Source organism: Diorhabda sublineata, chromosome 4, assembly GCF_026230105.1.
Source record: "Diorhabda sublineata isolate icDioSubl1.1 chromosome 4, icDioSubl1.1, whole genome shotgun sequence".
NCBI lineage: Eukaryota > Metazoa > Arthropoda > Insecta > Coleoptera > Chrysomelidae > Diorhabda > Diorhabda sublineata.
This window is the reverse complement of record NC_079477.1, coordinates 28522281-28535560: the sequence shown is the minus strand read 5'-3', so window position 1 is coordinate 28535560 and position 13280 is coordinate 28522281. Positions and strand designations below refer to the sequence as shown.

General features: G+C 31.8%; 2 protein-coding genes across 11 annotated transcripts in view; one reads left to right on the top strand and one right to left on the bottom strand.

Annotated features, from left to right (window-relative positions):
* LOC130443297 (uncharacterized) overlaps nt 1-10713 on the top strand; it is a 194369-nt gene extending 183656 nt beyond the window's left edge. Inside the window, exon 9 of the mRNA XM_056777865.1 lies at nt 5494-10713. Within this exon, the coding sequence (XP_056633843.1) occupies nt 5494-8426 (2933 nt within the window). The 3' untranslated portion in view covers nt 8427-10713. The remainder of the gene's footprint in view (nt 1-5493) is intronic.
* Nucleotides 10714-11622: 909 nt separating this feature from the next.
* The window catches only part of LOC130442393 (unconventional myosin-XVIIIa), a 185739-nt gene continuing 184081 nt past the window's right edge, over nt 11623-13280 (bottom strand). For all 10 annotated transcript variants that reach the window (XM_056776460.1, XM_056776461.1, XM_056776470.1 and 7 more), the window contains 2 exons: nt 13173-13277; nt 11623-12759 (listed from right to left, as the gene is read on the bottom strand). In XM_056776460.1, coding sequence (XP_056632438.1) covers nt 12696-12759; nt 13173-13277 — 169 coding nt within the window. In that variant the 3' untranslated portion in view covers nt 11623-12695. The remainder of the gene's footprint in view (nt 12760-13172; nt 13278-13280) is intronic.

Below are 13280 nucleotides of genomic sequence, written 5' to 3'. Positions count from 1 at the left end.
AAGGCCTAATTTGGACGTTATATTCTATAACGTCTTCTATTCATATTTGTATTGTTTATTGCTTGAACAAACCACACAAAATCCAAAACACATCGAAATGCTTGAATACATATTTAATCACTCTGGGACTATTAGTCCCAAAGCAAGTGTGAACGCATGCTTTGAGGATTTGTAAAACAATAAAACTAAACCACTTTATGAAACTCAGACGAAGAATTCACAGAAGGGTAGTTTGAGATGTCTTAATTGCACATGCACCTAGATGAAAAAATTTTTGTTTAGTGAAAAATATAAATTGGAGTTCGCGACAAACCTAGGGTTAAGAGTCGCTCTGCATTACTTTTGGAGTCGCAATTTATGATTATTTAGTCGTAAAACTTAACAACAAAATCACATACTTCAAATACATAAATTCTAAAGTTAAATCAATGAAATTAACATCCACTGAAGATTAAAGACGAAATACTACAACAGTAGACATGCTGCTTTGACTTATTATACGATATAAATACTACTACAAATTCTTATAAAAATGGAATTTTGATATCAAAAATATTGGATTTAAGTCTTAATGCAGCGTCATTATATACGCTCGAAACATTCTGTTTAAGCGTAATCTTCGTCTTTCTGCATCTAGTTACCAACTAGGCTACACGTTCACTCTTAAACCCATCGATATTAAGTTAAGCTAGAGACTGTTATTGTGTAACCAGGTCCACCGAGGACTAAATCAAAGACATCCGCTAGTTTACTCTCAACTATCAAAACTGATAAAGAAGTATAGTTTTTATAATAGTGCTAGATGGAAATCGAAGGAAATGAAGAGGCCTAACACTCACTGGAAGAGAAACAACAATGTCTTTTATTAGCCCGTAGATTTTCTGTAGTATAGGAATGTGTTCCTATAAGAAAGAGTTTCAAAAAACGTATTAGAAGTGCTCTGGAGGTGGAACATGTAACTTTCACACTGCTAGATCTAAAAAGAATAATATTAGATTTCGTAGAAACCAGACAGCACTAGAATGCTTTAGTATTGCAAATAAACGCAATAGATGTTTTTGACAAATACCTGTAGAAACTTTAAAATACCCTAATTTTTTTGAAACTGGTGGTCATACATTACTAGAATTAAAATAATATTTGTATTGAGAAATAACCAAAATTATGAGCTTAGTAGAAGTACAAATGTATGTGTATGACTTTATGTACCTCTAACGTAAACTATATTTATAGTTACAAAAAAAATTATGAAGAATAAAATAAATAGTAACAACTAATCGAATATGATGAAAAACTCTATGAATGTTTCATATGATGTAGATATTCTCTCGGAGGTAGAGATGTAATTTCGAATAAATTCATAAATGAAACGGTTTTCATTACGTCCGAAACACTTAAATGTAATAAAATATTCTCAAAGTTAAGCGCACAGTACGCTGCCAACATCTATTATATGGCCAGACTAAATTGGATATAAATATTTAATTTAATTACAGAAAAGTGTGTGTACTCTTCATCTGCCCGAACTTGATTTGATTCACTCACTTTTTTCATTTTTCATCCAGAATTTATCGCTGTGAAATGATGAAAAATGTTTAGGGTGAATTCAATTTGAATTTTGGTGTGGTTTTGCGAAATTCAACATTTTTATTACTTTTTAGGTCGTGAATTGAAAAATAATTATAAATATAAAATTATCTAAAATCTATATCGAGAGATGTTACCGAAATCAACTATTTTTTACGTAGTATATTAAATTAAAATAAATTTGAACAAACTATTAAACGTAGAATTTCTCCCGCACGTGTGATAAAAAGGAAAGCAATTCTTATAGCAAATTATTTTAACATAAAATCCATACTCAAATTCAATTTCTTTGTAATTTCATATTTTATTTTCATTTCGATTGAATCAATTTATTTTCTTTAATAAAACCCCTCATATACTCTATATTAATGACTTTCTCCTTATTGGCGAAAACAGTGAAGATGGAATGAATTTTGATAACGGTAAAGTTCCGAATTTGAACTATTGTTGATAGTAATGAAATTCCAAATGCTGCTCGGAAAGACAATAAAGTTGTTAAGATGGTCTCGAATTTCGTATGTGAAACGTTATGACAAAAAAATTAAAGATACGTCAACAATGATCTCCCCAAGAGAGTTAGTGAATATACAATTCAATACATGGCTGGTGTTACTTAGGGGATACTATAAAATCTTAGTGTTAAGTAAAAGTTGGCATTGGCAAGTACGTGGATTCTATCTATCATCTATTAGATTTCACAATGGCAAAAGCGAGGCTTCTATACCGGCCAGTGAAAAATGCATCAAAGAAACCATGCAAAAGACACGTCTTCGATAGATAGATTTCAGACTCGAGGTACCTGAAACTTTGTGCAAACGTGGACAGAGAAAACCAATCAGTCCAGAGCTCTTGCGTCACATTGGCCAGTTTGTTCCGAAAAAAGGATTAAGTACAAATTTCCAAGTGTACAGGAGTTCCCCAAACCATTGTGGTATACTACAACAAAAAAATAACTGCTTCATATATTTCTACACCACACAAAAAGGAATATTAGCTCGACATGAAAGATATATCAGTTTTCTTCTGTAATTAACGAAAAAATAATAAATATATTGATTTTACAAAAAAATACGTGTTTTATTGTATTTAAAAATATTGTATATTTTAAAATTTATGGTTGTGGGTTACAAGAAGTTAAAAAACATACTAAAAATGATTTCCAAACACGTTTAACAATCAGGTTTATGAAATAGCAGATTAAAATGGAACAATATTTTTATTTTTCCTATACATTTTGAATATAGAAACAGATATAAATGTTGGACAATTTTGTTCATTTATTCAAACTAAAATAATCCTGTGCGGAAAACCAATTTGTAAAAGATCAAACCGAAACGATTAGCCGGCAATGAAATGAAAAACTTGACTATAAATGAAATAAATCTTTCATTTAATTCATATCAAAAATGAGATAATACCAAATACTAATGTATTAGTCAACCGCCAATCGTCAACTCCCAGGGTGAATGTGGCTATGTGTAAAATGTTCCAAACTATGCAACGCCATCATTAATCACACAATCGAGTAATTAGTAATATTATCAAATTTACAATACGCGAGATAATCGTTATAACTACAAACAAACGAACACAATACATATGTATACCATTCCTATTGGCATATCAATCGTACAATATCGGTAATTGTCATACGGGCTATTTGCGAAAATGCCAGCCATAGGGGATTCGTCCCCGTTAAAATTTGATTACAATCTCAAAATCCCTTGAAACGTACTGCAGTCAAACTCTCAATTCCTATATTCAATGACAATATTCGTTTACGTGTCATACTTGGTTTAAAATGAGACTTTACTTCTATACAACCATTTACAAGAGATCACAATATGTATAGTTCTTCCAAAATCAGTTGTAGATTATTGCCGACAATTTTGTTTGATCTACCATAGGCGTAGATTCCTCATTTTATAAATTTATTATTTTTATAAATACTTTTAAAAATATGTATATTTTATGCGAGAAAGTATTCGTTAAAAGGCAATCGAATCATTATAAATTGGGCGGCATTATAGGCCGTTATTTAGACAGATTCACTTAATTGTAGTCCTAGTTGGAGCTTGGAAAAAATTCATTATTATACTTACTACAACTGAATATTAAATTATAAAACTTATATAGATGACTAAAATGTACCTGTATCTGTTTGGTTTAAACAGGGTACCAGACGTGAACTGAGCCCTTTTTGTACGGCATCGGTTTTTTTTCTGGAAAATGAAATTTAAGAGCAAAAATAATAAGGGAAAATAAATTCTTTGCAAATAAAACAAAAGAAAATTTTCCAATTCCAAAGTATAAATAATAATGGTAGTCAGAATCGTCTGAACTAGAGTCATTTGATTGAATTATGAAGGGTTGTAAAGAGGGTGATACCACATACTCATCTTCTTCTTTGATAACATGTTCATCACAGTTTTTCCAAAACTCTTGGCGGTCTGCTGCTAGAACTTTCTTTACGAGTTCTACAACCCCTTTACTCAGTTTTAGGGACTGATTATACTTTCGTAATTCTGATTTTACGTTTGCCCATATTAACTCTATAACGTTAAATATGCAATAGTAAGGAGAAGAGTTTGACCTTGTTCTTTGCACAGCTTGTCAATATAATAAATTTCCTCTAACTTTAGACCTTTAGTAACAGTAATCAATTCTTTGTTTGTTGGGCTTTTTCCACGATCGCTGACAGGAATAGGAATATTTCTTACAGACATAATAAATGCTAACATTTGAGCTTTGTTACTACTACTATTTGGTATCTTAAGGAGTTACCAGTTTTTATAATGCGTCTTCTTTTAGAACATGGCCCATTCAAACGGCGATTTTTACTATTGTCAACCCAAACGAAATTTACTTCATCGTGACTGTCAAATCATGTTTCATCTAAATAAATTATGTGTCTATTAGAACTTCGGTTGTCTTTTATTTAACGCAAATAATCTTGTTGCCATGGGACTATCCTTGACGATTCGGTTATTGCCATCCGTTTATTCAGTTTTCTGTGTTTAAAACCACGGGCTGACGGAACTTGATCGCAATGTTTCTGAACTGATATAATTGTTTTCTGAATAATTTGCTACCTTTTACTGTATTACTTTTAATTTCGCAACCATATTCTCCTTATAAAAACTATAAATTATCATACGTATAAAATCTTGAGTAGCTTTGTCAATTGATTTCAGTTTTTCTTTACATGTTTTTCGGTTCTGTGAATAATTCACAACAACCCCTTTCGATAAATGAAAAATTTATTTACTTTAGTTAATTCAGCAATTCTTATTATGATTGCATTATCACGTTGTTGAATATTTTCCTTTTTAAACATCCGAATACATTTAAAATAACTTGCTGTGTTTGTATATGTAAATCTTTATTAAAATTTATACCTGTCTTTATTCTCACTACACTGTGCAATTTTATTGTCTTCATTCGCCCATGGTCTTAAGACCATATTCCTATTTATTTAAAGAAATTTATGAATTCAATAAATTTAACCAAGCAACGCTAATGTCTAGCATTCAACTTCGGCCCATAGAAATGCATTTATGTTTACGATTCGATGTTTTCATTCGTAAACTTTATATTGGAAGAACTATACTATATATGGCAACGTCGAATATTGAACCAGGGAAATTTAAACGATTATTTTTATACTTTTTCATAAAGTAATAAAAATTCGTTCTCTTTAGCTGATTTTTTTATAATTAAACTTTTCAGGCATAATTGAACTGGAAATCGAATTTGTTCCTCGAGTTTGCATAATAATTTTTAAGGGACCATAATTTCCACTTTGTGAATAAAGTTTCTTTTAACAGGAAATTTGCATTTAATAAAGTAGCTTTCAAATATTCTTCAAATACCAAGTTGATCATAACTCCTTAATTTTTGTTTCAGATACGCCGTTACAAGGAAACTGTGTTGTATGTCAGGCCCAATTGGGTCCGCAACTCCATTCCAGGCCGTTGGGTCCCAGTCAGGCATCATTATACGGTCTTCGTGAAGATCAAGTGCCGCCCAATTCAAGAGTATGCAACACCTGTCGCTGCAAATCTGTTCGATCTCGTTACACCCATTGTCCTTTGCCTTCTTGTCCAAATTCTCGTGGTAGAGTGAAACGATTACGATCATTTCCAGAAAGATTACAAGAACTACCTGCAGATGTCAGAGATCCACTGTTCGCAGAATTTCGAATTCCCAGTGGAGTGACTAAATGTTGCTCAGCTTGTTATAGTAGGATTCAACGTAGGCTGGGTCCAGTAGAAGATTGGTCTGAAGAAGAATTTAATAAGCTTAAGGCAGCTCTTACTGAATTGGGTTCGAATTGGCAACTGCTCGGAGAACGATTGAACAAACCACCACAAAAAGTTAAGATGTATGTTGCCGCAAATCGAAAAAAACTCAAGGGTTGCTTAGGTGAAGATCGAAAACCAGCTTTATCCACAGACGAAGAGAGCGGTTCGAGTACATCGAGTTGCGAGGAAACTTTGATGGATGGCGATAGACATTCGAGTGATACGGCCAGCGCCGCCGAAAGTCCTCCTGTACAGGGCTCGAATGAAAATACAGCAAAGAAAGTAGATTATGATTCTAGCGCAACAGAAACTGCAGATGAAGCTCAAACACCGGATCATTATCAAGGAGCGGCAACTATAACACCAGTTCCAAATGATACACAACCGTTAAGTGTAAAAGATCTCGTTTTGAATGTGATAGAAATTTCTTTAATGAAAAATACAGGTCAGCAACAAAATTCTTCAAATCCCCCTACTAGCGGTATGGCTCCGACAATTTCTTCTATTTTGAATAACGATTCCAATGAAGTGACGATAGTTAGCGAATATAATCTCAATAATATGAATAATCAACAGAGGCAACAAATTCAACAACGTTCAGATTTGAATTTGGCAAAATTAGTTACTCCTCTCATAGGTGCTACGATAACACCGGTATCCGGACCTATACAACCCCAGCCCCAACCAGAACCTATGCAGTCATCTAGAGACGATTTGATAGTCTTACAAGTTCCAGATGGTAGGGAACCGGAAACTTTAGATTTAAGCATAAAGAAACCTAGAGAACCACCTCCATCTGTTCACAGTAAACACCAACCTCAACCACAGCAACAAATGCACCGTTCCGATCCGTACATGTATCATCAAGAAAGAAAAAGTCCCGCGTTCACTATTAGGTCTCAACCTAAACTATCCAGTCCCAAACCTGCTAATCCAAAATCGGGTTCAATTACACTTGGAACACCAATAATGTCCCAACCACGTTATGATGTATTACGTCAAATTCCAGAATCCAAAATGGGATCGATAACACAAGGAACACCCGTTATCCCGCACAATATGCAAGAGAAACGAGTTTACGATTATTTTAATAAGAGAGGTCCGGTGCCGCCACAACAGACTCCGAGCCAGCAAATACCGTATCCAGGGCAGTATAGACAAGCCTATAACGTCGAGCAACAGTTGAGTTCTAGACAAATAATTATAAATGATTACATTACGTCTCAACAAATGTTGGGCAGAAGAAACGAAAAGACTCAGTATTACTCCCCTAATTCTCCTCATCGAACTCCCCCTCCTCCTCCTCCTTCTCAGCCTAATCAACAACAGAGACAAGGTGTTATACAGCGACACACTAGGCCACAGTATATTCAACCAGGTCACGAAGCTTTGTCTTCTTTGGTTGATGTTGCGGTTCAGCAACCATCTCTTCCAGTACCCAGTGCACACGAAGGACTTGGTAAAACTATGGCTGACAATATTCTTGAACAGCCGCATAGGTATCAAATTATTCAACAACATCAACAACAACAACAGTTGAGGCAGCAGCAACAGAGAATGGATGAACAAAGGAGGGTTGCATATCAGCATCATCAACAACAACAGCAGCAACAACAACACCACCACCACCAACAACAACAACAACAACAGCAGCAGCACCAGCAACAACAACAACAAAGCAGACAACAGACACGTCCTGATAATAGTACTTTAACAGCAGCTAGTTTGATTGATGCTATAATAACACATCAAATAAATCAGACCGCCGAGGGAGGTCGAGAAATTGTTCCAAATACAAGAGAGCAAAGAGCGGGAGATTTGCTATTTCAGAAGTTCCATAGAGGTGAACCACCTCCACAGCAAGTACAGGATAATGGCGAAAGGCCCCCATCTGTTATAAGTGTTGATCTCGATGGAGATTCAATCAATAAGAATCTTACTGTGAAAGAACTAACAGATTCTGTCATTAGTCACGATTTTAATGCGAGACAGCCATATTATCATCTACAAGATAATATGAACGAACAGTGGAAACGAAGGATCCAGCAACATCCGATTCATAATGATGATAAACGATCACAGACTCCTCTACAAGACGAAAGACAAATAATTAGAATCGCTCAACCACAACAAAAATATATTGAAAGGGTGGAACCAGTGTCGCCTCCCGAAAATAACCATTGGCCCGAACCGAATTTCCGAAGGTATCCACAAAATCAACCGCATATATCTCCTTTTGATTATGTTAAGAACAGAATTGTGCAAGTAATGAGAACGGAGGACGACAATAAAAAGGACCTTCAAGAGGGATCGCATTCCCAAGAGAAAGAACGAAGTGACAGTCCAGGCGATATGGTTATAGATGAAGAAAAACATGAAAATGATTTCAATCAGCCACAACAACAAGTACCTCAACAGCAAAGTGGTTTTTATTCTTATGTCCACAAAGATACCACTGCCAAAGATAGTTCGCGGAATAATGAACCTAAACCTCTACTAAGTTCGCAATATGATCCGCTATCTGATGAGGATTAACATTTGAAGATATCTGTGGTGTTTTAGACTATGTATTTAATTAGGCCCATTTTGCATTTTACTACATGGACCTCTTTTAAAGTTTCTTATTGTATATGTAAATATTTGAGTAAGTGAAATTTTAGGATATGTTTAATGTTATTTACACTTCAAATCGGCCCTTGATTCATTCAGGTATTATAAGTATTTTTTTTTTGGGGTAATTGAATTATTTTTTACTGAATATTTCGAGATTGACCTTCTAAAATCATTTCAGACAGTGCCTACAGTTGTTTCCATTTTTGTTCTTTTTTTTATTAAACTTTTCTGATAGTAATTCTTTTTTTCCTTTTCATTTGTGAATTTTATGAATATTGTAATTCAAAACTTGGAGCAATGAAGCGATGAAAGAGTTTGTGAAAAATGACAAGAAATCAATCTGAAAATGTACAGTAAATATGGTAAACAGTGTGTATTGATCTAATATGGACTATTCTCGAAACTGTGTTGATACATTTAAAAATAATAATTCATATAGTTTTCAATTATATTTACGGATGATAACAAATAATTTGGCAAAATTAAATGCAAATCATTTGATAGAAGGCTGTTAATGTTTATAAGAAATCACAAAACTACGATGTAATGAAACGCTCAATTTACCTCGACTTTGGTTCAATCTTAGTATAATTCAGTATTTACCGCACCCTGTATTATTATCCTAAAGTGATCGAAATACACATTTTAATCATTTTTTTTAATTTGTTATACGCAGTGTTAAATAGGTTTGACACAACTTTAATGCTAAAAGATATAATTTTTTGTTTTCTAAGAAAAATATGCGATATTAAAATTGATCAACTCTATATTTTCTCAAATTTCAAAATTCGAGACAACATACGTTTTCTCGTTTTCCATGAAAAGCTCCAACAATATTTCAATTAAATTGTATATAAAGGTTCTTCTGAAAAATTTTTTTAAATCTTGGTGTGCTTTTTCTCCATTTCCACATACAATTTATAGAATGTGTCTGAACACCGTATCAATAATTTCAAATAATATTTTTCTCATGTACATCTGCTGGAATCATTTCTTCTATATAATAATATTAGAAGTTACCCTTTTTTATCTGTAACATTTCTTTTTGGCGTCAAATTTTCTACAAGATAAACAGAAAGCTCTTTGGTTATGATTACACTATATTCAAAACACATTCATACTCATAGTCATACTTTTGGTAATGTATTTTTTCAAAACTTTTTTATTCACAGAGGCATTAACATATAAATATACTTATGTAGAGATTCATTACATTGTATGAATCATGAACTTTGATTATTAGATATTGATTGAACCTCTCATGGCATAATTTTGATCTATTGTCAGCCTGTAATAAATGTGAACAATTATATGTTTGAAAATGTGACATGATATGTTTCAATATATTTGAGTCACAATAAACATTTTCATGATTTAGTATACGTTTTGCAGTTAATCATTACAGTTTCGTGTTTACCTGAGATCCATATTGGATGATATGTACACATATAATTTGCTTTATTAATATTTGATAAAGGGTCTGAATGTAGCGTCCAAGATTAGTAATTTTTTTTTTAATATTGTAACTTGTAGATACATATATAATAATTTTATTAACTGAACACGAAACCAGACTTTTAAGAAATGATGTACATATTATGTGAAAATAAAATCGTGAGTGTTAAGGCGATCTACTTTATAGAGATATGATAACGTTTAAATTATTTTTGATTGGTTTTTATGCAATTGTGTCCAGTTTTTTGCATTTCCAATGTTTGTCATTTATTTTTTTATTTTTTTATGAATGATTAGCTCTATGTCGAAGTGAGTTTTAAAAATTTGCGCTAGTGCAATTCACCTTTCCGCTATTATTTTTTTAACTTGTACATTTTTTTTCTGTAATGTGTACATGTTGGTTCTTATTTTAAATATATTTTTGGGAATGTAAATAACTAAAGTATAAGTATAAATATTTATAGAAATATAAGGAATCCCATTGTAAATATTTGTGAATTTTTTTAATTTTTCTGTTTCAAAATGTAATTTAAGTCTTTACGCTTTTGGCGTCTAAAAATAGACGAACTGATCATTTTTCTACACTATAAAAGAAATGCTTCCAGAATATGTACACTGTCAATTTTTTTAGTTCGTAATTTTCAGATAATGACTTGTTATTTTGTTGAAATAAATGAATATCAGTTGGATTTTTTTATGAGTAATACACCTATCTTCAGTCAGAAAAATCTAGTATCATTAGAACTACCCATATTTAATATTAAGAAACTGCATTATAATTTTTTTAGTAGATGATGATCTCAAAAGCTTAAACAAAAAATCGTAGAGAAGGCGTAGCAAGACAACTGCTTAATTAAAGATTATTTCAGCCCATGGGAAGACACTATGGTAATAAGCTTCTTGAAATTGTTTCACAGAAGCAGCAAATGTTCATCATATTAGTTTATTGGTTGCTAAGTAAATTCTAAGCTAATCACTATTCTGAGTTTGGTACAAATGATCACCGTTAGAAGTAAATAATTTTAAGTATTGTGATTATTTTGTATTAAATAAATATAAGTATCTGCGGTATATTGATAACATTTTGTTGAAAATGGAAAAATATTTGACAATGTGAGAAATTTATTTTTTCTCCCACAGGGATGAAAAGTTCTATATTGATCCCTGGTATGCCTGTCAAAAGCGAGGTATTCTTTCCTGACAAGTGCTTCATTTGGATTCCTGTATCGTAGCAACTTAATTGTCGAGATATTTATTCTCGATGACAGTTTTTATCTTTCATTGTTATTTAGAAAATAAATTTTGATGATTAAAGTGATAGTAAATCAGAAGAACAAGAAAAATTTAGAAGATGGAAGACAAGGCCCTGATCTACTCCATACCAAATCCAAAGCGCAATTCGAAAAACGATATAGGATTTCATTTGATGGAAACAAAAGTAAAATTCATTTTTTTCAAAACTATAATTAAAATAAATGTAATTATGGTCATATGATATTATTTATACCGAAGAAAGAAAAAATAGTATACGCTCCAAGAGAGAAAAATCACGGACGACGATCACTTTTTTCTTTAACTAAATATTACATTACGCATCATGTACTATTTAATGAACTAGCTGGTTGGTTTATATTGATCAAGGGTATATTAATAATAAACAGAGTTCTATATAAACAGTTTTAATTTCACAACATTTATTTATATCTTACAGACAATATGGTAGAATTTTAGATACATTGACTATAAAAATTAAATACAGGTCGATATATTACATTAATTAATTACATTTAGAAAAGCCTATTTACATTTATTATTAGCCTAACCCTATTAAACAATATTTACGAAGACATGATCTCTATTTTTAAAGTTTCTATAATTCAAACTATGTGATCATTTTATGTTTATTACAAGTAGATATTTTTGAAAACATATGTAGCAGAAATATAGCATCGATATCGGGTATATAATTTGTCTGTAAATTTTTTTATCAAGTTTAATGTAAAAAAAATTAGCTGTACCAGAAGAGGTCTCCAAAATAGATTAAATTGTAACAAGAGAAAATAATTCGATGTCACCGTGAATCAAATTTCCATTTAAAATATAAAATATATTGAATAGAAGAGAACTAGTAATATTTATTATGAATTGTCTAGGTATATAACATTTCCATATTTGATTGTAAAACGAAACAGTTTCTACACTTGACTGAAAAGAACAATAAATTGTTTATTGTGCACATTCAAAAATTGGTTTATACTGGTAGCTCCACAATTGCGTCAAAGTATCCAATACAAAGAATGGCGAAATCAAAAATAATGCCATAATATTAATATTTATTCAATAAAACCTACTTGTTTTATTAAATAATTGAATTGAATCTATGATGAATATTAATTTGGTTTATAACATGAACTTTGCGTGTTTTTTGCAAACTTTCAATCTAACGTTTATTAACTTACAATATATGTTCTACTAGCTCACTTTCTCAGTTAAGTAGTTAAGTATGTGGGTATATACCTTGGGTAATATAAATGTCGTCTTCAGTCTTATCACAATGTCTACAAATAACAAATTATAATCTTGGGATACCTATCTATAAATAAAACAGTTAAAGGTATAACAAAAATAAATCATTAATATGCATCAAACGTACTCCACTAATGCGTTATCGATATCACCAGGTTCCTCTTTTCTGCAGAAAGTCATTGATATGGTTCTGCAGATGTTCACTGCTACTCAGGTAAACGACGGATCTTTCCCTAGATTGCTGGAGGTACTAGAACGGCTCACATTTGATAATCTAAAAAATATAAATAGACAATTTGATAACGGCTAGTAAATTAACTCAATTACGATTTTATACCAGCTATAGGTGTTTTCAATGATACCACAGTTGATTATTAATTATTACTGTTTCCTTCATACCAGTAGCAACTATATTCTGAATAAATAAATTTTTGTGTACATCTTCAATTTCTAGGAAGGTATTGAGCAGGTAAGAGATTAAAATGTATCAATAGGCCAACTAAACCATTTAAATAACTTAATTTTGATTAGAAAAAACATTCACAGTAAAAGTAATTCATTAAGATTATATTACAACTATTCCAAACATATAACGGAGTCATTGAAAAGACCTTCAATCACCGTGTTTCAAACGAATCGTTTCGGATTATTTATTGATTGTATAATAACAATGATAATAGATCCTACCTTCTTGAATCAATAGCAGACATCTTTTCTATTTTAGGAGACAGTGGTTTGTGATTGGATAAGTATTTATTTACTGAGTCATCAGAACTGTAGGTTTCTTGCTCACTG